Source organism: Schistocerca americana, chromosome 6, assembly GCF_021461395.2.
Source record: "Schistocerca americana isolate TAMUIC-IGC-003095 chromosome 6, iqSchAmer2.1, whole genome shotgun sequence".
Lineage (NCBI taxonomy): Eukaryota > Metazoa > Arthropoda > Insecta > Orthoptera > Acrididae > Schistocerca > Schistocerca americana.
Genome location: NC_060124.1, coordinates 487338601 through 487359908, shown reverse-complemented (window position 1 = coordinate 487359908; position 21308 = coordinate 487338601). Strand labels below are relative to the sequence as shown.

The 21308-nt window shown below is 45.0% G+C and overlaps 1 protein-coding gene across 1 annotated transcript in view; it reads right to left on the bottom strand.

The window, feature by feature from the left end:
- The window catches only part of LOC124620239 (putative odorant receptor 85d), a 110123-nt gene that overhangs the window by 62335 nt on the left and 26480 nt on the right, over positions 1-21308 (bottom strand). The window contains exon 2 of the mRNA XM_047146907.1: positions 13346-13486. Coding sequence (XP_047002863.1) covers positions 13346-13486 — 141 coding nt within the window. The remainder of the gene's footprint in view (positions 1-13345; positions 13487-21308) is intronic.

The window sequence follows — 21308 nt, the reverse complement described above, 5'->3', positions numbered from 1 at the left end:
AAGCATCAGCAATGTCAGGGAATGAAAATGAACAATCCAGTCCTGTGCAGATACAAGTACAAGGAAAAGAAAAGCGCTGGGGCGTATTTCTGATTCTTGACAAACATTACGGGCCATGAGTCACGTCACAGGACATGATTTTAAGTGCTTACGATCATGTCTTCAGAATGTTCCATTTATAGAAAGCAACAGATTGACGAAAGAATTCTATGAAACTGCTTCCTATGACAAAACCTACCTGACTGGACTAATCAGTGTAAATCCTGTGATGCGAAGAAGACCAAGAAGAAGTCCAAATGAAACGGCATGTCATAATTTCTTTCTATGTATGTAAGGCGCAGATAGGTAAACAGGATGTTCATATATGTCAACCAGCATTCTTGGCATTGCTTGGTATCGCCAACAAACATCTTATTGCTCTTAAAAGGCATTGGCTACTACAGGGAAAGCACGTGTGCAGATCAGAGGAAAACGTACCACTAGACCAGTGACACAATTAATAAAATGATCCGAGCTGTTATGCCGTGGTCGAATGGATTTCATCCTAAAGTCTGACGTTTAGTCCTCATCTGCGGAGGACATTTTCAAGGGGAATCGGATTCGCATATCAAGATTTCGGCATATTTTGTAAGTAAATTAAATGGCATAGTGGTCCAGCCGGTGGAATTAGTTCTGATGTCGTGTCGCTATTCACAGTAGTTCCATTCAATGAATTGTTACAACAGATGAATCGGATTATTCCTCCCGATGTTTCAGAACTGTTTAAATATTGTCTCACAACCGTTTATTTCAAATGGAACGAAGAGTTCTATGAACAGACGGATGGTGTTGCCACGGCGAGCCCTTTAAGGCCAGCTATAGCGAACTTTCTTATGGAAGTATTCGAGTAGCAGGCACTGGAAACTGCGAACAAGAAACTGAATATTTAGTTCCGTTATGTGGATGATTCGGTTGTTTTGTGGCTACATGGCAGGGAAGAACAGGATCGTTTTCATAAACATCTGAACGGGATCAATCCGAAGATTCAGATTACCAAGGAGGAAGAGGCAGGCGGAAGATTAAATTTTCTTGATGCGCTAGTTTTCGAGGAAGAAGACATTAGCTTGGGCCACACGGTTTACCAAAAGCCCACGCACTCAGACCGTTACCTGCACCGGGACTCGAACCACCGCCCACAACAAAAGCGAGGCGTCCTAAAATAGTTGGCAGATAGAGCAAGGAAAATCTGCAAACCAGAGCTGCTTGACGCAGAATTAAAACATCTCACAAACGCGTTGCTCAATATTGGTTACTCGTTCACAGAGGTGAACAGAGAGGAAAGACCACCGCGTAGAAATTTGAGCGATGCTCAAACGTCAGTGAAATCGAAAGTTTTCCTGCCATTCATTGAGGACCTGACTGACAGCATAGGGAAAAATCCTGCAAAAGCGGAACATCGCGGTAATCCACAAAAAAATGGTTCAAATGGCTCTGAGCACTATGGGACTCAACTGCTGAGGTCATTAGTCCCCTAGAACTTAGAACTAGTTAAACCTAACTAACCTAAGGACATCACAAACATCCATGCCCGAGGCAGGATTCGAACCTGCGACCGTAGCGGTCTTGCGGTTCCAGACTGCAGCGCCTTTAACCGCGCGGCCACTTCGGCCGGCGCGGTAATCCACACACCCACACGGAAGATACAAGATCACCTAAAATCGGCCAAGGATGTTCGCCAACCGCTGGAAAAAGCTGGCATTTATGGGATTCCATGTAATTGCGCTGAGGTGTACTTATGTACTACAAAAAGAACTGTCAAAGGACGGCTAGAAGAGCACAAGGGCAATTGCAGAAGAGGGGAGATTGACAAATCAGCCGTTGCGGAACATGCTTTACAGCCAGGAGACCATCACATTCATTCTGGTAGAACTCTAGTTCTGGCAGCCACAAGCGGATACCATGAAAGGCTATACAGGGACGCCAACCAGATTGTAAAACACACCAGGAATTTCAACAGGAAGGAGGACGACGTGAAACTGAATGGCAGTTGGATTCCGGTGCTGAAGAAGAAGTGTACCAGTCTTCCACCGTGGGACAAAGCAACAGCGGACGAAGGCAGTCGTTAACGGCCAGTTGTGCTCGTGTATTCAAGACATGTGACGTCAAGCCATGCGCAGAAATGTAATTTTGCTGTAGTCAGTAGCGAGGGAGAGTGTGCATAAGACATTCAAAAAAGCTACGATCCTCCTTGAAAATGGCCTCCACGGATGGGGACGACACTTCGGGGTTTAAGGTCAAATCCAGTCGTCCACGGCGTAATAGCCCTGAACATTTTATCAGTCGTGACATTTCCAGCCGTGTAAGTTTTCATGTTACACTAGACCAGTGGTAGGTAGGAAGCGGATCGCGAGTCCCGTGCAACTCTTTGGGCCCTTGAACGTGGCTCTCCACGTGCGACTGCGCGCGTACAGTGCAACTGTGACCTGGTGGTCCATTTGCAGAAATCGGTTTTCGTTCTGGACAAGTCTATTTTAAGGAAGTGGCGTTAGACAGGAGTGTGAATGAAACTGCCACTTTCTCTTGGCACTCAGACCACGCGCAACCTGCCACATGCACCGCCTTTGTTGCTTGTGATGATGTCCTCGATAGTAGTGGTGGTAGTGGGGGTGGGGGGAGGGGAGGTGGAGGAAGGTGTGTAATACTTCGAAGCTAGGTGCGTGGGACTGAAGTTCCTTATTCGAGGCACGTTGCGACCGGATCGTAGGTGCGCAACTGTTCAGTACTCAGGAAATTGGATAATTTTTTATTTCGTCCGTCTCAGTTGCACTGATATAAAATTCGTTTGTAATGCAATGGCGTTTATAGTCGAAAATGTGTTTCTAACTGTTGACATTTATTATATACATTAACAAATTATGGTGTTAACGTTTCCCGTAATGGCAGCTAATTTCCACTTGACCTGTTGTACGTTTTAGAATAAGTAAGACGTATAGTGTAAGATCAATGAGGGTACTTGTTGCCCACTGTATACCTTGCTGCGCCTTTTGATACCATCTCGTAGGAATAATTACGGTTAATAGTAAGGTGTGTGGTTTGAAAATGGGCGTGTCAGGCCGAAACCGGCAACCAATACATCTGAATTTTTTATCAGTGCAACTGAGGCGGACGAAATAAAAAAGCATCCGCTTTCCTCAATACCAAAGTTCTTCCAAAACGAAGCAGTCGGTGGAACAATTACTCTGCTGACGAGTGTGGAACTGTTTCTCGTGAAGTTTGGGGAAAAAGTGTGCGATCTAACGAAAAAAGAAAAAGATAACTGTGTTAATAATGAACTAACGAAAAAAGGAAAAGATAACTGTGTTAATAATAAACTAACAAGGAAATATTTGGGGAACGATGTAATAATAAGTCCGAGTTCAGCGGAAATAAGTGAAATCGACGATAATAGTGACAAAGATATATAACAGCAAATAAAAATATTTGTAGATATGACTGGTTTTCTTATTCCCATTTTTCTGTGTTTCATCTGTATTTATGTATCTTCAGCCAAGTGTTCCGAAGCGACTTGTTGGGAAAACATTTTCGGAAAGTAAAAATGTCAGTGTGCATCGTCAAGGCGTATCTTTCCTGTGTATTACAGTACTTCGGAGCGCGTATTTCCGCAAAAAAGAAGTTAAAATCCGCACCCCTGCGCGTGGCAGTTCCATCTGCCTCTGTCCGAAGCACTTCGCTTCTCCTTCAAGGTTCCCCCACTCCGACATCGCCATGATTTAATTTTATGGATAACTTACAATTTAATTTTATCAGTAAATAATATAGATGTCAAATTTGATATCAAGCTTTATTCAGATTACCTATAGTTTAAATAAGAATTAAAACATTACGTAAAGTACATTAAGTTAGTTTTAGGGAGTGTTGTTGTGTGAGAAAAGGTGTAGTCTCGAATACTGGGAAAAGTATGTTGAGATAGATTGGATAATACAGACAGAGAGGATGAACAAAAGAAGGTAGACAAGTACACAAGTCGAGCGTGGATGGATGAATTGGAAGAGGTAGACCTCAGCGAATGTACCTAAATGAAACTGTGGACTTTTAGCGAGACTTATTTATATATACTCATGTTCATAAATTAAGGATAATTACAGCATGTGGTGCACACAACGTGGCACTACACAAAACTGGCGCTAATATCTTAGGCACATAGGGAGCACACACGACAGAGACCTGTAAGTCCACAATATTGGTGATAAGTTGAAAAAACCGCCCCAAAACATACGTGCTACAAAACGCCACTGTTTCCTGCGCATCATCAATATAGGTTATGATCACCATGCATAAGTACACAGGCCGCACAACGGGTTGGCATACTCTGGATCAGGTGGTCGAGCAGCTGCTGGGGTATAGCCTCCAAATGGTTCAAATGGCTCTGAGCACTATGGGACTATGGGACTTAACATCTGAGGTCATAAGTCCCCTAGAACGTACAACTACTTAAACCTAACTAACCTAAGGACATCACACACATCCATGCCCGAGGCAGGATTCGAACCTGCGACCGTAGCGGTCGCGCGGTTCCGGACTGAAGCGCCTAGAACCGCTCGGCCACACCGGCCGGTCGGTATAGCCTCCCATTCTTGCACCAGTGGCTGTCGGAGCTCCTGGAGTGTCTAAGGGGTCTGAAGACGTGCAGCGATACGTCGACCGAGAGCATCCCAGACGTTCTCGATGGGGTTTAGGTCTTGAGAACAGGCATGCCACTCCATTCACCTGACATCTTCTGTTTCATGGTACTCCTCTACGATGGCAGCTCGGTGGGGCCGTGCGTTATCATCCATCAGGAGAAACGTGGAACCCACTGCAACCCTGAAAAGGCGGACATACTGGTGCAAAATGACGTCCCGATACAAGTGACCTGTTACAGTTCCTCTGTCAAAGACATGCAGGTGTGTACGTGCACCAGTCATAATCCCACCCCACACCATCAAACCACGACCTTCATACAGATCCCTTTCAAGGACTTTAAGAGGTTGGTATCTGATTCCTGATTCACGCCAGATGAAAACCCGGTGAGAATCACTGTTCAGACTATACCTGGACTAATCCGTGAACATTACCTGGGACCACTGTTCTAATGACCATGCACTGTTCTTGACACCGGGCTTTACGGGCTCTGACCAGGGGTCAGTGGAATGCGCTTTGCAGGTCTCTGGGCAAATAAACCGTGTCTGTTCAGTCGTCTGTAGACTGTGTGTCTGGAGACAACTGTTCCAAAGGCTGCGATAAGGTCCCGAGCAAGGCTACCTGCAGTACTCTGTGGCCATCTGCAGGGACTGATGGTGAGAGATTGGTCTTCTTGTGGGTTGTACACTGTGGACGTCCTGTAGTGTACCGCTTGGACACGTTTCCTGTCTGCTGGAATCGTTGCCATAATCTTGAGATCACACTTTGTGGCACACGAAGGGCCCGTGCCACGACGTGCTGTGTTTGACCAGCCTCCAGTCGCCTTAGTATTCTACCCCTCAGAACATCATCAATATGTGGGCCATTTCAACACACAGTCACCATTAGCACGTCTGAAAACGTCTGCACACTTACTCGCTGCACCGTACTCTGACATGCACCAACACACCTCTGCGTATGTGGACTGCTGCCAGCGCCACCGTGCGATCACTGCAGGTCAAATGCACCGCATGGTGATACCCCGAGGTGATTTAAGCCCGCAAACCACTCACCAGAGTGTCGTTTCACCATGTATCGGCATTATCCTTAATTTATGAGCATGAGTGTAGTTAAGAATTTGAAAAATGACTCCTAAAATATATTTCAGTCGTTGTACTGTTCATATTTGCATCTGTTGACTAATAAGTTTCCCTGCACTAGACCAAACGAACTTGAAGGAGAAATCTAAACAGCAGCAACAGTCACTGAGATGCGGCACGCCACTTCATAACATTTATGGTAGCAAACGGCTGTACTTATCAGAATAACTTAATATTCGAAACTTACAGAAACAACCTCACGACTCAAAACAATCAAAACACCTGAAGGTAATGTTTTGGGGCAACTAAGATGGCGAAAGTTTTAGACATAATGACAACTCCCCTTATCTTTACTTCCACGAGTACACCGTACTGGTGTACTGTCCTTGACTCGATGAAGCACATACACTGATTTTGGCATATTTAGCTGTTTTGTATTATAATTTGCAGTATTCTGTTTCAAGGCATCGATGCATTGAAGATTTATCACACGCGCACACTCTTCGTCAGTGAATGACACGTCAACGGTATAAGCCTTTGAGAGAAAGTATGATGACTTAGATATGCTTAAAACTGGTTTTGAAAGGACTGGCATAGGGTAGTAACAGCAACAATAAATAAAAACAAATTTTATGTGACAAGTTCTCTGGCATTTTTTAAATCTGCTCCTTAATTTAGATCTAAAAGTAAATCGAAACAACATATCAACATAGCACAGTAAGTACGTTCTGGAAGATGTTAAAATCTGTGGATATGTATATTTGATTTTTATTTGATTTAAAAAAAATTAATTCTTTGATAAATGTAACAATTTCAGGGATGGTCTGATACTGATTCAGTTTGTATCACCTCCTATATAACATTCTAATTCACCGTGTTTCAGTATAATAAAAGATTCCAAAACAAGGAAAGGCGTAGTAGACATGGTTGTGGACTGCAGAGTTAAAGGACGTAGGTTCACATTCCACTCTGAGCAACTTTCTCTTTCATCTTAGCGTTTTTAACACATTCTGGGACTTCCTTAAGACCACAATAAAAGTATATTCTGCAGTATTCGATGTTATTTACATTTCCATCTGATTACAAAGCGAAGGATGAAATAAATATTTTGCTGTTTATTTCCGAATACATGGCGATTTCCGAGTGTGGTCAGACGGAATCCTAGAAAAGCATTCCGTGTTCAGGCCACAAGTGGCCCATCGGGACCATCCGACCGCCTTCTCATCCTCAGCTGAGGATGCGGATAGGAGGGGCGTGTGGTCAGCACACCGCTCCGGGACCCTAGAAGGACAGCTTAAATTACTGCGAGAGAAAAGAGGGGCACAAATATTTGGCCGATTACAAAGAGGTGCATAATCAGTATAGGTCGTTGGTTATTTCCTTGCGTGCACAAAGATAATGAAGAGCCAGATAATTCACATGTAACAACCAATGGCACATCCGGTTGGGATATTTTTTGCCGCTAACGTCATGTGATATTTCGTATGGGATATCAATAACTATTTCTGTCTTTGTTGGCAAATGCCTCCCTCTCACTCTCGCCTTTGTTTCCTAGTTCTCTCACCGCCAGCCCTGCTGTCTGTTGACTGAGCGGAAACAGTACCATATTGCTTTTGTGGGCAAGCATAGATCACAGATGTTATTTATAGTCTGTATGCCTTCGACCATAGATACTAGTAGACTGGCCTTGCTGTGCAGAAGCTATAGGGCTGGTGTGGCTCTAACATAAACCACGTGACTGTTGGCAAAACGTGGCGGGATTTCAAATGAGCGGTCTGCCATCCTGTGTTTGTATCGTATTTTACCCACATTTCTCAATTGACTGCCAACGCTTCCAACAAAAATTACTTTTTTATTTGGGAAAAATTATGTCAGAACTACATTTGACCTTGATTTGTTCACAGTACCATTTATAAAATCTAAAAAATATATCGAACGCCCATCTGGTGGGCAGCGGGACTAAATTACTATAAACTATCAGTTAAAGTAAAATGTCGTTAAAATTCTTTTAAACAGTAAGAGTGGCCTCGTGTCAAAACTTTAAATATTGGATTCGCCGCGTTTTGAGCTCTAGTCACTTATAAAAGAAAATGGGATATGGGAATTATGTCAACTATAGGTCCCAAAATTGTCGACTTTAGGAGCAGGTCCATTTTAGAGTATCAATTTTAGGTGCACTTCAAAGGTTCATTTCCTACTATTTTTACAAAAGTTAAACTATCAGTTTAAAAGAAAAATGATATTTTTGATGAAAGGTGAGACTCTTAAGTTTCAGAAAATAATTTTGGAACCTACATTTATTTAATAGTATTATAAGGCAGAAAAAAATGCTCTTCATGTGTCGACTATAGGTGCTCTTACCTTATTATAATCTCACTTGTATATACAAAAAGGCACGTATGTGCAGATGGCTTAAAGTTTTTCCGTTTCAGGGCCTGTATCCAAAGCTGTCTTCGGTTTTCATCCTTAGGGAACCTATGAGTAGGAACGAGAAACACTTATACTAACTTCTGTAACCGAATTATCACAGGTACCTTCCAAAATGTAATATGAGTCTGACTTTACAGGCATCACTTTCAACACCTTAGGCCGTTGTGGCCGTGCGGTCTAGGCGCTTCAGTCTGGAACCGCGTGACCGCTCCGGTCGCAGGTTCGAATCCTGCCTCGGGCATGGATGTGTGTGATGTCCTTAGGTTAGTTAGGTTTAAGTAGTTCTAAGTTCTAGGGGACTGATGACCACAGATGTTAAGTCCCATAGTGCTCAGAGCCATTTGAGCCATTAACACTTTAATTTACGTGATACTATATTTCAAGTGTAAAAAACATATAAAAGTTACTTCAGCAGATTTCAATAAACGCATCTGCATTATCATAGAAACACACTTGAAATATAATGCCATTTCCCCCGACAAAACACTGAGTACAGCCATAAGCGCAACACGAAACAACCATGTTTTGCCAACATTCACGTGACTTTAGCCCAGAGATGTTGGAGCCACGAAAATGACGTCAGGGCCAGTCTATTATATTTATGGTCGAAGCTGTATGCCTAAGTTGTGAGTGTGTTATGTTATTTGTTGGTGTGAGTTTATTGTGCACAGCAGCAGTGAAGTGAACATACGAGCGAACTATGAATTTCGTAAGAGCGATTTGTCTAGAACCAGGGCTATGAAATGTGGAAGGTAATGTATATACGGACATCATTCTGGCAAAGGACGGTCGGCAAGCTGTTGTCGATTAAACCAGAATTACGCTTGATTTTTCTGTGGGCTTCCGTGCAAAGTTGAACATAAATAAAGTATAAATAAAAATTGTATTCTTATTTCAAACTTAAGCTAATGGAATGGTTCAAATGGCTCGAAGCACTATGGGGCTTAACATCTGAAGTCATCAGTCCCCTAGATTTAGAACTACTTAAACCCATCTAACCTAAGGACATCACACAAATCCACGCCCGAGGCAGGATTCGAACCTGCGACGGCAGCAGCAGCGCGGTTCCGGAATCAAGCGCCTAGAACAGCTCGGCCACGGCGGCTGGCACTTAATGAAATCATTTAGTCATTCTACCAAATCATTCTGGGACCAAAAGGTTTATTAATGAATAGTGTGCTTCAAAGAGATTCATCGGACTTCTGTATCAAACACCAGTAGCTAATAAGGAATTATCTCCAATCTGATTATAACTGTCATACATACTCTCATATTTGTATCGGTTCTAGCGGTTCACGAATCAATTGCTTATACGAGATAGCTGGAATCGTGTTTCCGACATTCAGTAAAAATTCTGGAAAAAGGTATATATCCAGCATCAATTGGCGAGCTAAATTTCCAAGGCATTCCTTTTACTTAAAAAAAGAATGCATACGCATTTCCTCTATCCCTTGTTCGTCTATACTGAGTTATTAGTCTGGCCCCTGTAAACACTTCTCGGCCGGATATGTATTGCGTAACCATTGCCTTGCGCCGGCCGAAGTGGCCGTGCGGTTAAAGGCGCTGCAGTCTGGAACCGCAAGACCGCTACGGTCGCAGGTTCGAATCCTGCCTCGGGCATGGATGTTTGTGATGTCCTTAGGTTAGTTAGGTTTAAGTAGTTCTAAGTTCTAGGGGACTGATGACCTCAGATGTTAAGTCCCATAGTGCTCAGAGCCATTTGAACCATTGCCTTGCAATAGTGGCCGGTAATTTTGCAGTATCTGTGGCTGCAACTCATGTGATGGGAATGTTGCCGGATAACATTTTCGAAATATATTGTTGACCATATACATTTTTATGGTCCCTGTAAATGTAGCTTAAGACAGGCCAACACTGCAACAGCTGTTGCGACAGATGGCCGGCGTGTGAAATTACGTTGAAAAGAACACGCCGGTCCTAACTGCACACTCGCCGCAGCTGCTGAACATAAAATACATGAACGTAACTACGAGTATATTCACAGTAAAAAACAAAGACTTATGGACAGAACAGAAGTGATATCTGGCGTTCCGCAAGGTGGTGTCATAGGCCCTCTGCTGTTCGTGATTGTATAAATGATCTAGGTGATAACCTGAGCAGCCCCCTTAGTTTGTTTCCAGATGACGCTGTAATTTACCGTCTAGTAAAATCATCAGACGATCAATTCCAATTACAAAATGATCTAGAGAGAATTTCTGTATGCTGCGAAAAGTGGCAATTAGCACTAAACAAAGAAAAGTGCGAGGTCATCCACATGGGTACTAAAGGAAAACCGATAAATTTTGGGTATACCATAAATCGCACAAATCTAACGGCTGTCAGTTCGACTAAATACCTAGGAATCACAATTACGAGCAACTTTAATTGGAAAGACCACATAGATAATATTGTGGGAAAGGCGAAAGAAAGACTGTGCTTTGTTGGCAGAACACTTAGAAGATGCGACAAACCCAGTAAAGAGAGCCTAAATTGTACTTGTCCGTCCTCTGCTGGAATACTGCTGCGCTGTATGGGATCCTTACCAGATAGGATTGACGGAGGACATCGAAAAAGTGCAATGAAGGGCAGCTCGTTTCGTGTTATCGCACAATAGGGGTGAGAGTGTCACTGATATGATACGCGAGTAGGGGTGGCAGTCACTGAAACAAAGGCGGTTTTCTTTGCCGCGAGATCTATTTACGAAATTTCAATCACCAACATTCTCTTCGGAATGTGTAAATATATTGTTGACACCCACCTACGTAGGGAGAAATGATCATCATAATAAAATAAGAGAAATCAGAGATCGAACGGAAAGATTTAGGTGTTCCTTTTTCCCACGCGCCATTCGAGAGTGGAACGGTAGAGAAGTAGAATGAAAATGGTTTGATTAACGCTCTGCCAGGCACTTAAGTGTGAATTGCAGAGTAACGATGTAGATGTAGATGGAAAGTCTCAATATTAATAAAAAAAAAAAAGACGTCACATTGCTACAGAAATTAATTACAAACAATTTTGCTGTAATAAGTGGGTTTCGCCTTGTTTTCCGATCAATGACGAAAATTTACGAAGATGTACGAGGAGCAGTTCGAACTCATAACGGCACTGATTTGAAAGTCGATCGAGATGGGAATTCTGTAATCAGCGGATGCAATAGAGTCGAAAGGTGGCCTCCTTCCAAGCCGGGTGCATTTTAATTGAAATGTTCAGCGAAAGAGAGTTCAATCTATAATACGAGCAAGGTGGTTCGTCTCAAGGAACTTTAGTCACCTTTAAACATACTTTGTTGTAACTAACAACAGATAGCAGTGATCTGGCGTTACCCAGTACCTTAAGCCTTCGGGTCTATTAGCGAAACTTCTCGGAACAACATCGCTCCCGTGTAAGGATGTTTTAAATACGTGGTTTTCACACAAGAAACAAGCGTGTAACCCTAATTATGTCTCTTGTATCCTCAACAGTCAGTCCTACCTTAAAAATGTGTGAATTTGTTTGGAACCCTGTAGAAGAAAAAGAAGAAGACGGTACTAAAGAAAGGAGATTAAACACTGCTGAGCGAAAACAGTTTGTTTTCCGGCCATCGTTAGATTCAATGACGCCTGGTTCGTTTTGGGACTTAACGATGTAATGAGTTCTGTAAGCGGAGCAGAGACGAATGTGGAATCAGTCTAGCGACGATACGGGCCGCATGTGAGGAAATCTACTGACATAAGATTATCTGACAAAGGGCACATTGCTACGGCCCGGTGCCTTGGAAAAAGCATTTCGGAAGCGACGAAGCTGGTTAGTTGTTCGTTTGCATTAATGTAAAATGGTTCAAGGACGGTGAAACCAGAGCAGGTGACAAGTCGTTGGACGTCCACACCTCGTCACAAAAAGTGAAGGTCGGACGCAGGCCTGTTCTGTCAGGACAGGCAGCGATCTGTGGCTGATCGACAGAGTACAATGGTGGTACAGCCAGAAGTGTTCCGGAACACACCATACGGGGCATTCCGCAGCAGACGACTCCTATTGGTTCCCATGTCGACCCAACGACGTATCCAGTTGTGACTGAAGTGGGCATGGGATGATAGAGATTGGACAGTGGATCGATGGAAACGTGTCACCTAATCGGATGAATCACATCTCTAGCTAGACCGGATCGACAGTCGTGTCCCGCTACGCCGTCATCGAAGCAAGCTGTTGCTAGAAACAAGCACTGCGCCGCGGAGGCAGACTGTTGGGGGAGGGGGAGGGGGGAGGGAGAAATTAAGCTGGGCTTCCATGCAACCTATATTAGTACTCTAAGGCTCCATGACAACTGAGGACTACATGAACATTATCTCGGACTATCGCCATCCCTTGATGGTTAATGTCTTTCCCAACTGTGATGGAATCTTCTAGCAGGATAACTGCACATGTCATGAGGCCAGAATCGTGGCACAGCGGTTTGAGGAGCATGTTTGTAAACTCACACAGATGTCTTGGCCACAAAATTCGTCTTATCTTGGCCTGATGGCACACAGCTGGGACGCTATCAGGCGTTAGCTCCACGACCACAAACCACCAGCCCCTAATTTATGATAATTGCGTGATCTGGACCTGTAGGATATCTGCTGCCTCGGACGTCAGTAAACCTACAAAGGACATATCGTATCCATGCTATACAGAATCACTGCTGTATTTCGTTCCAGAGGTGGGCCAGCACACTATTTTGCAGCTGGTCATAAGGTTTTGGGTCAATAGTACAGATATTTTGGAATAATATCATAGTTATTAATATCTAGGCAACGGCCTTGCCGCAGTGGATACACCGGCTCCTGTCAGATCACTGAAGTTAAGCGCTGTCGGGCGTCGCCGACACTTGGATGGGTGACCATCCGGGCCGCCTGAGCTGTTGCCGTTTTTCGGGGTGCACAGCCTCGTGATGCCAATTGAGGAGCTACTCGACCGAATAGTAGCGGCTCCGGTCACAGAAAACCATCATACCGACTGGGAGAGCGGTGTGCTGACGATACGCCCCTCCTACCCGCATCGTCAGGTGAGGATGACACGGCGGTCGGATGGTCCCGATGGGCCACTTGCGGCCTGAAGACGGAGTGCTATTAATATCTAGAAACAAATAACAAAGAGCTTCATTTAAATAAAATTCTGTTAGTCGCACAAGTATATATGTAAGTTTAGATACAACTGCTGACCATCCACATGTTGCCGACGAGGTTGGCGCTGCGAGCGTAGAGGCGGCGTCTTCCAGCACCATCCTGGACGGCTCTCCTCATGACCAGTAGCCAGGCCACGACCTGCTGCAGCCGAGTCCGCTGTCGGGTCAACGAGATCCCCTGCAGACATAGCCGACAATGAGAGCATTCTTTATTGGACACTGATTGTTTACAAGAGTGCCTGCATGTGGAAAATAGCCACGTCAGCCGTTTGGATATCACACCCTACGACAAAAAAAAAAGCGACGCACCACGAAGGGATTATCCGAATGGGACGAAAATCGGCAGACAAACAGACGTTTACAATTTCGGAAAAAATTGGATAATTTAGTCGAGAGGAAGAGCGTCACAAATTGAGCAAGTCAGTAACGTATTCCTCCACATCTGGCCCTTAGGCAAGCAGTTATTCGCCCTGGTATTAATTCATAGAGTTGTCGGATGTCCTCCTGAGAGATATCGTGTCAAATTCTGTCCAACTGGCACATTATATCGTCAAAATACCGAGGTGGTTGCAGGGCCCTGCCCATAATCCTCCAAACGTTCTCAGCTAAGGAGAGATTCGGTGACCATGCTGCCCACGGCAGCTTCGGCAAACACGAAGACAAGCAGTAGAAAGCCACGCTGTGTGCGGGCTGACATTATCTTGCTGAAATCTAGGTCCAGGATGGCTTCCCATGAAGGGCAAAAAAAGGTGCATGAAATTTCGCCAGCGTATCGCTGTGCTGTGAGGGTACCATGCATGACAACCAAAGGGATCCTGCTATGAAAAGAAATGGTACCCCCAAACCATCACTTCTGATTGTATGGCGGACGACACTGAGGATGGTTTTACACTGCTGTCCGAGATGTCTCCAGACACGTCTTCATCCCATTGAGTGGAGTCCAGATGACCAGCGAAGACGTGTCTGGAGCCGCCCCGGACACTGGTGGGATACCAACCTGACTGTCGCCTTCTATATAGCCCGACAACCAAGAGTGATGGCACAGCGTGCCACTTCTTTTCATAGCAGGACTTCTTTGGTTGTCAAATGGCTCAAATGGCTCTGAGCACTATGGGACTTAACATCTGAGGTCATCAGTCCCCTAGACTTAAAACTACTTAAACCTAACTAACCTAAGGACTTCAAACACATCCATGCCCGAGGCAGGATTCGAATCTGCGACCGTAGCTGTCGTGCGGTTCCAGACTGAAGCGCCTAGAACCGCTCGGCCACAACAGCCGGCCTTTGGTTGTCATCCGCGGCGCCCTTACAGTAGAGTGTTACGTTGACGATATTTTGTTGCCCTTCAAAGCAAGCCATATTGGGCTTATGTTTCAGCAAGATAATATGGCGAGAGTTTGTACGGCTTGTCTTCGTGCTTACCAAACCCTACGTTTGCCAGCAAGTTCGCTGGATCTCTCCTCATTTGAGAACATTTTGAGCAGTTTGGGCAGGGCCCTGCAACCATCTCGGGATTTTGACCATCTAATGCACCAACTGGAGAGACTTTGGCACGATATCCCTCAAAAGGACATCCAACAACTTCATCAATCAATGCCAAGCCCAATAATTACTCACATAAGAGCCAGAGGTGAACCAACGCTTTATCGACATGCTCAATTTGCGAAGCTGTTTCTCTTCAGTAAATCATCAAACTTTTTCTGAAACTGTAAACGTTTGTTTGTCTGTACATGTACATCACATCTAGTGATTACCGTTCCATTCGGATAATTCCTTCGTGGTGTGTCAAACTTTTTTCTTGTTTTTGTCTTAGAGTGTATACTGCCAGACATACAGGGTGATTTTTTTCCACCTGTAAGGTGTCAGGCAAATCCAACACCTTCCATGAAAACCCTGACATGATAGCAAATCCGACAGTATGTCACATAGCTCCGAATAAATCCTGGCATTAAATTAATCAAAGTAATACGATCAACGAGTGAGCAAATGGAATACCACAGACTAACACAAGAACGCCTAAATGCATGTCATACCTTCCCACCGTGAAACAGACGCAGTTCCGAGGGAAGAAACGAGAACACAAAACCAGAAAATAGCGGTTTGTTGCTTTAATTTTGGACACCAGTGTAGTTAACTCCACATTACATTTTGTACATCGCATGAACCAGAACGGCAATCGATAGTCAAATGTGCAACTCTGTTCTCTCTTGCTGGTTCCTCACTGCATTATTCAAGCCAATTCTTTGAAAATATTAATTCGCGAAGTTCTTATTAAATCAACATAATCAATAAAAAACAATAGTACAAATAATTCATGTGGTAGCTAACCTTTCGTGTAATTGTAGGTACTCTGTAATACTAGTTTCATTTATAACTTTATTTATAATCTTGTACCAGATGAAAATACAGTCGTCAGAACAGTTATGGGTTTTTTGGTTTGCTCCGGGGGGGGGGGGGGGGGGGGGGGAGACTGAGTTGATACTACACTGAAGAGCCAAAGAAACAAGTACACCTGCCTAATACCGTGTAGGGCCCCCGCGAGCACGCAGAATTACCGCAACACGACGTGGCATAGACTCGACTAATATCTGAAGTAGTGCTGGAAGGAACCGACACCATGAATCCTGCAGGGCTGTCCATAGCCCGTAATAGTACGAGTGCTGGAGATCTCTTCTGAACAGAACGTTGCAAGGCATCCCAGATATGCTCAATAATGTTCACGTCTGGGGAGTTTGGTGGCCAGCGGAAGAAATTAAAGTCAGAAGACTGCCCCTGGAGCACTCTGTACCAATTATGGACGTGCGGGGTGTCGCATTGTCACGCTAGAATTTCTTAGGTCCGTCGGAATGCACAATGAACATGAATGGATACAGGTGATCAGAAGGGATGCTTGTGTATGTATCACCTGTCAGTCGTATTTAGACACATCAGAGGTCCCATCCCATATCACTCCAACTGCACACGCCCCACACGATTACAGAGCCTCCACCAGCTTGAACAGTCCCCTGCTGACATGCAGGGTCCATGAATTCATGAGGTTGTCTCCATACCCGTAGACGTCCGTCCGCTCGATACAATCCGAAACGAGACTCGTCCGACCAGACAACATGTTTCCAGTAATCAACACGGTGTTTACGGGCCCAGGTGAGGCGTAAAATTTTGTATCGTGCAGTCATCAAGGGTACATGAGCGGGCCTTCAGCTCGAAAGCCAACATCGATGATGTTTCGTTGAATGCTTCGCAGGCTGACACTTCTTGATGGCCCAGCACTGAAATCTGCAGCAATTTTCGGAAAGGTTGCACTCCTGTCACGTTGAACGAGTCTCTTCAGTTGTCGTTGGTCCCGTTCTTGCAGGATCTTTTTCCGGTCGCTCGAGCGCCGACTATAACATAATGTTCATATTCGCTTAAATCTTGATAACCTGCCATTACAGCAGCAGTATCCGATGTAACAACTGCGCCAGACACTTGTTGCCTTATATAGGCGTTTCCTACCGCAGCGGCATTTTCTGCCTGTTTATACAGGGTGTTACAAAAAGGTACGGCCAAACTTTCAGGAAACATTCCTCACACACAAATAAAGAAAAGATGTTATGTGGACATGTGTCCGGAAAATGCTTAATTTCCATGTTAGAGCTCATTTTAGTTTTGTCAATATGTACTGTACTTCCTCGATTCACCGCCAGTTGGCCCAATTGAAGGAAGGTAATGTTGACTTCGGTGCTTGTGTTGACATGCGACTCATTGCTCTACAGTACTAGCATCAAGCACATCAGTACGTAGCATCAACAGGTTAGTGTTCATCACGAACGTGGTTTTGCAGTCAGTGCAATGTTTACAAATGTGGAGTTGGCTGATGCCCATTTGATGTATGGATTAGCACGGGGCAATAGCCGTGGCGCTGTACGTTTGTATCGAGACAGATTTCCAGAACGAAAATGTCCCGACAGGAAGACGTTCGAAGCAATTGATCGGCGTCTTAGGGAGCACGGAACATTGCACCCTATGACTCGCGACTGGGGAAGACCTAGAACGACGAGGACACCTGCAATGGACGAGGCAATTCTTCGTGCAGTTGACGATAACCCTAATGTCAGCGTCAGAGAAGCTGCTGCTGAACAAGGTAACGTTGACGACGTCACTCTATGGAGAGTGCTACGGGAGAACCAGTTGTTTCCGTACCATGTACAGCGTGCGCAGGTACTATCAGCAGCTGATTGGCCTCCACGGGTACACTTCTGCGAATGGTTCATCCAACAATGTGTCAATCCTCATTTCAGAGCAAATGTTCTCTTTACGGATGAGGCTTCATTCCAACGTGATCAAATTGTAAATTTTCACTGTCAACATGTGTGGGCTGACGAGAATCCGCACGCAATTGTGCAATCACGTCATCAACACAGATTTTCTGTGAACGTTTGGGCAGGCATTGTTGGTGATGTCTTGATTGGGCCCCATGTTCTTCCACCTACGCTCAGTGGAGCACATTATCATGATTTCATACGGGATACTCTACCTGTGCTGCTAGAACGTGTGCCTTTACAAGTACGGCACAACGTGTGGTTCATGCACGATGGAGCTCCTGCACATTTCACTCGAAGTGTTCGCACGCTTCTCAGCAACAGATTCGGTGACCGATGGATTGGTAGAGGCGGACCAATTCCATGGCCTCCACGCTCTCCTGACCTCAATCCTCTCGACTTTCATTTATGGCGGCATTTGAAAGCTCTTGTCTACGCAAACCCGGTACCAAATGTAGAGACTCTTCGTGCTCGTACTGTGGACGGCTGTGATACAATACGCCATTCTCCAGGGCTGCAACAGCGCATCAGGGATTCCATGCGACGGAGGGTGGATGCATGTATCCTCGCTAACGGAGGACATTTTGAGCATTTCATGTAACAAAGTGTTTGAAGTCACGCTGGTACGTTCTGTTGCTGTGTGTTTCCATTCCATGATTAATGTGATTTGAAGAGAAGTAATAAAATGAGCTCTTACATGGAAAGTAAGCGCTTCCGGACACATGTCCACATAACATATTTTCTTTCTTTGTGTGTGAGGAATGTTTCCTGAAAGTTTGGCCGTACCTTTTTGGAACACCCTGTATATCTCTCTGTTTGAATACGCATGACTATACCAGTTTCTTTAGCGCTTCTGTGTATAACACATAAAATTGTAGTACACTTTATTATAACGTAGATAAGAAGAATCACTTTGTACGATCCATTTCACAGGAACGACGTGAGTCTTGATAACTGACTCTGAACATTGACGTATCATTTGATACACACAAAATACAAGTCTCTTACTGAGAGTATTACTGACAGTAACTTTCACCTATAGTTCTGCCTAATACATTGACCACACAGCTAGAAGACGATGCTGTGTCGTCTTACGTGATGTTCACGCACTGGGCCGGGCGGTACTGTACTCGGCCGTACGTAAAGGTTGATTGCGGTGGCGTAACCAAACTCTTACTGGTGTGGCTACGTCATTGTCGCACATTCGTCTATGCGGCTTGAAGCGCTTGAAGCAACTACCTTCTCTTGTGGTTGCGTTACGAGGTAACAACCTTGCTTTGGCACCTCGCTCTTCGGACGACACAGCGTATAGCAAATTTCTGGTCTGTTTGATTTAAATAAAATTACTTTATAACTTATTTCAGTACTTGTTCAGCAGTGTACTGTATGCCTATTAAACGCGTCCGTAGTACACTACCGGCCATTAAAATTGCTACACCAAGAAGAAATGCAGATGATAAACGGGTATTCATTGGACAAATATATTAGACTAGAACTGACATGTGACCACATTTTCACGCAAATTGGGTGCACAGATCCTGAGAAATCAGTACCCAGAACAACCACCTCTGGCCGTAATAACGGCCTTGATACCCCTAGGCATTGAGTCAAACAGAGCTTGGATGGCGTGTACAGGTACAGCTATCCAAGCAGCTTCAACACGATACCACAGTTCATCAAGAGTAGTGACTGGCGTATTGTGACGAGCCAGTTGCTCGGCCACCATTGACCGGACGTTTTCAATTGGTGAGAGATCTGGAGAATGTGCTGGCCAGGGCATCAGTCGAACATTTTCTGTATCCAGAGAAGCCCGTACAGGACCTGCAACATGCGGTCGTGCATTATCCTGCTGAAATGTAGGTTTTCGCAGGGATCGAATGAAGGATAGAGCCACGGGTCGTAACACATCTGAAATGTAACGTCCACTGGTCAAAGTGCCGTCAATGCGAACAAGAGGTGGCCGAGACGTGTAAGCAGTGGCACCCCATACCATACCGCCGGGTGATACACCAGTATGGCGATGACGAATACACGCTTCCAATATGCGTTCACCGCGATGTCGCCAAACACGGATGCAACCATCATGATGCTGCAAACAGAACCTGGATTCATCCGAAAAAATGACGATTTGCCATTCGTGCACCCAGGTCCGTCGTTGAGTACACCATCGCAGGCGCTCCTGTCTGTGATGCAGCGTCAAGGGTAACCGCTGCCATGGTCTCCGAGGTGATAGTTCAAGCTGCTGCAAACGTCGTCGAACTGTTCGTCCAGATCGTTGTTGTCTTGCAAACGTCCCCATCTGTTGACTCAGGGATCGAGGCGTGGCTGCACGATCCTTTACATCCATGCGGATAAAATGCCTATCATCTCGACTGCTAGTGATACGAGGCCGTTGGGATGCAGCACGGCGTTCCGTATTACCCTCCTGAACGCACCGATTCCATATTCTGCTAACAGTCATTGGATCTCGACCAACGCGAGCAGCAATGTCGCGATACGATAAACCGCAATCGCGATAGGCTACAATCCGACCTTTAACAAAGTCGGAAACGTGATGGTACGCATTTCTCCTCCTTACACGAGGCAGCACAACAACGTTTCACCAGGCAACGCCGGTCAACTGCTGTTTGTGTATGAGAAATCGGTTGGAAACTTTCCTCATGTCAGCACGTTGTAGGTGTCGCCACCAGCGCCAACCTTGTGTGAATGCTCTGAAAAGCTAATCATTTGCTTATCACAGCATCTTCATCCTGTCGGTTAAATTTGGCGTCTGTAGAACGTCATCTTCGTTGTGTATCAATTTTAATGGCCAGTAGTATATTAGCTAAAAATATTCTGACCGGAAAATGGGATACCAGCTACATAACTCACACCCACTAATCCATCGCTGTAAGTCGCCCTTATCTATCGACTTCCACACGCCCATTCTCATTCCCTCATTCAGCCCAACTCATTTTCATTATCTCTTTGAGACTCTCTGTCCCTGTCTCCTCTTTCACAACCACAGTCTCCTTCGTTCTGTCCCACGACGACTATATCCTCTGTCTGTCACTGTATCTTTCTTGCTCTCTCTTACTGCTATTACCTCATTCATTCCTTACCACTGCCGCTGACGCCGGCCGCTGTGGCCGAGCGGTTCTAGGCTCTTTAGTCCGCAATCGCGCTGCTGCTACGGTCGAGAGGTTCGAATCCTGCCTCGGGCATGGATGTGTTTGTTGTCCTTAGGTTAGTTAGGTTTAAGTAGTTCTAAGTCTAGGGGACTGATGACCTCAGATGTTAAGTCCCATAGTGCTTAGAGCCATTTTTTTTATCTGCCGCTGACACCTTCACTGTTGCATCTCTCTCTCCTCGCTGTCATTTCCATAGACACTGTATCTCATCATTGGCTCCCACCCACTTCCACTTTCTCCTCCTCTTTATTCTTCCACCTTCACTCATTTCCTAGCACTGTTCTGTCACTGTCAACTATGTTCCACTGCCACTGTGACCCTCTCTTTCATCCACTCTGCCACTGTCTCCTTCACTCTTTCTACACCGCAACAACTATTTTCTTCCAGTATTTATTACTTTTCCTCCTCTTTCCCACTGCCACTGCCTCCTCTCTCGCCACAAAAAAGCTCGAATACGTTCGCAAGCTAAAATTTCTGGGAAAAATCTTAATGTTGCCGAGGAAGATAGAAAAATGTAGCTGTACCCCAC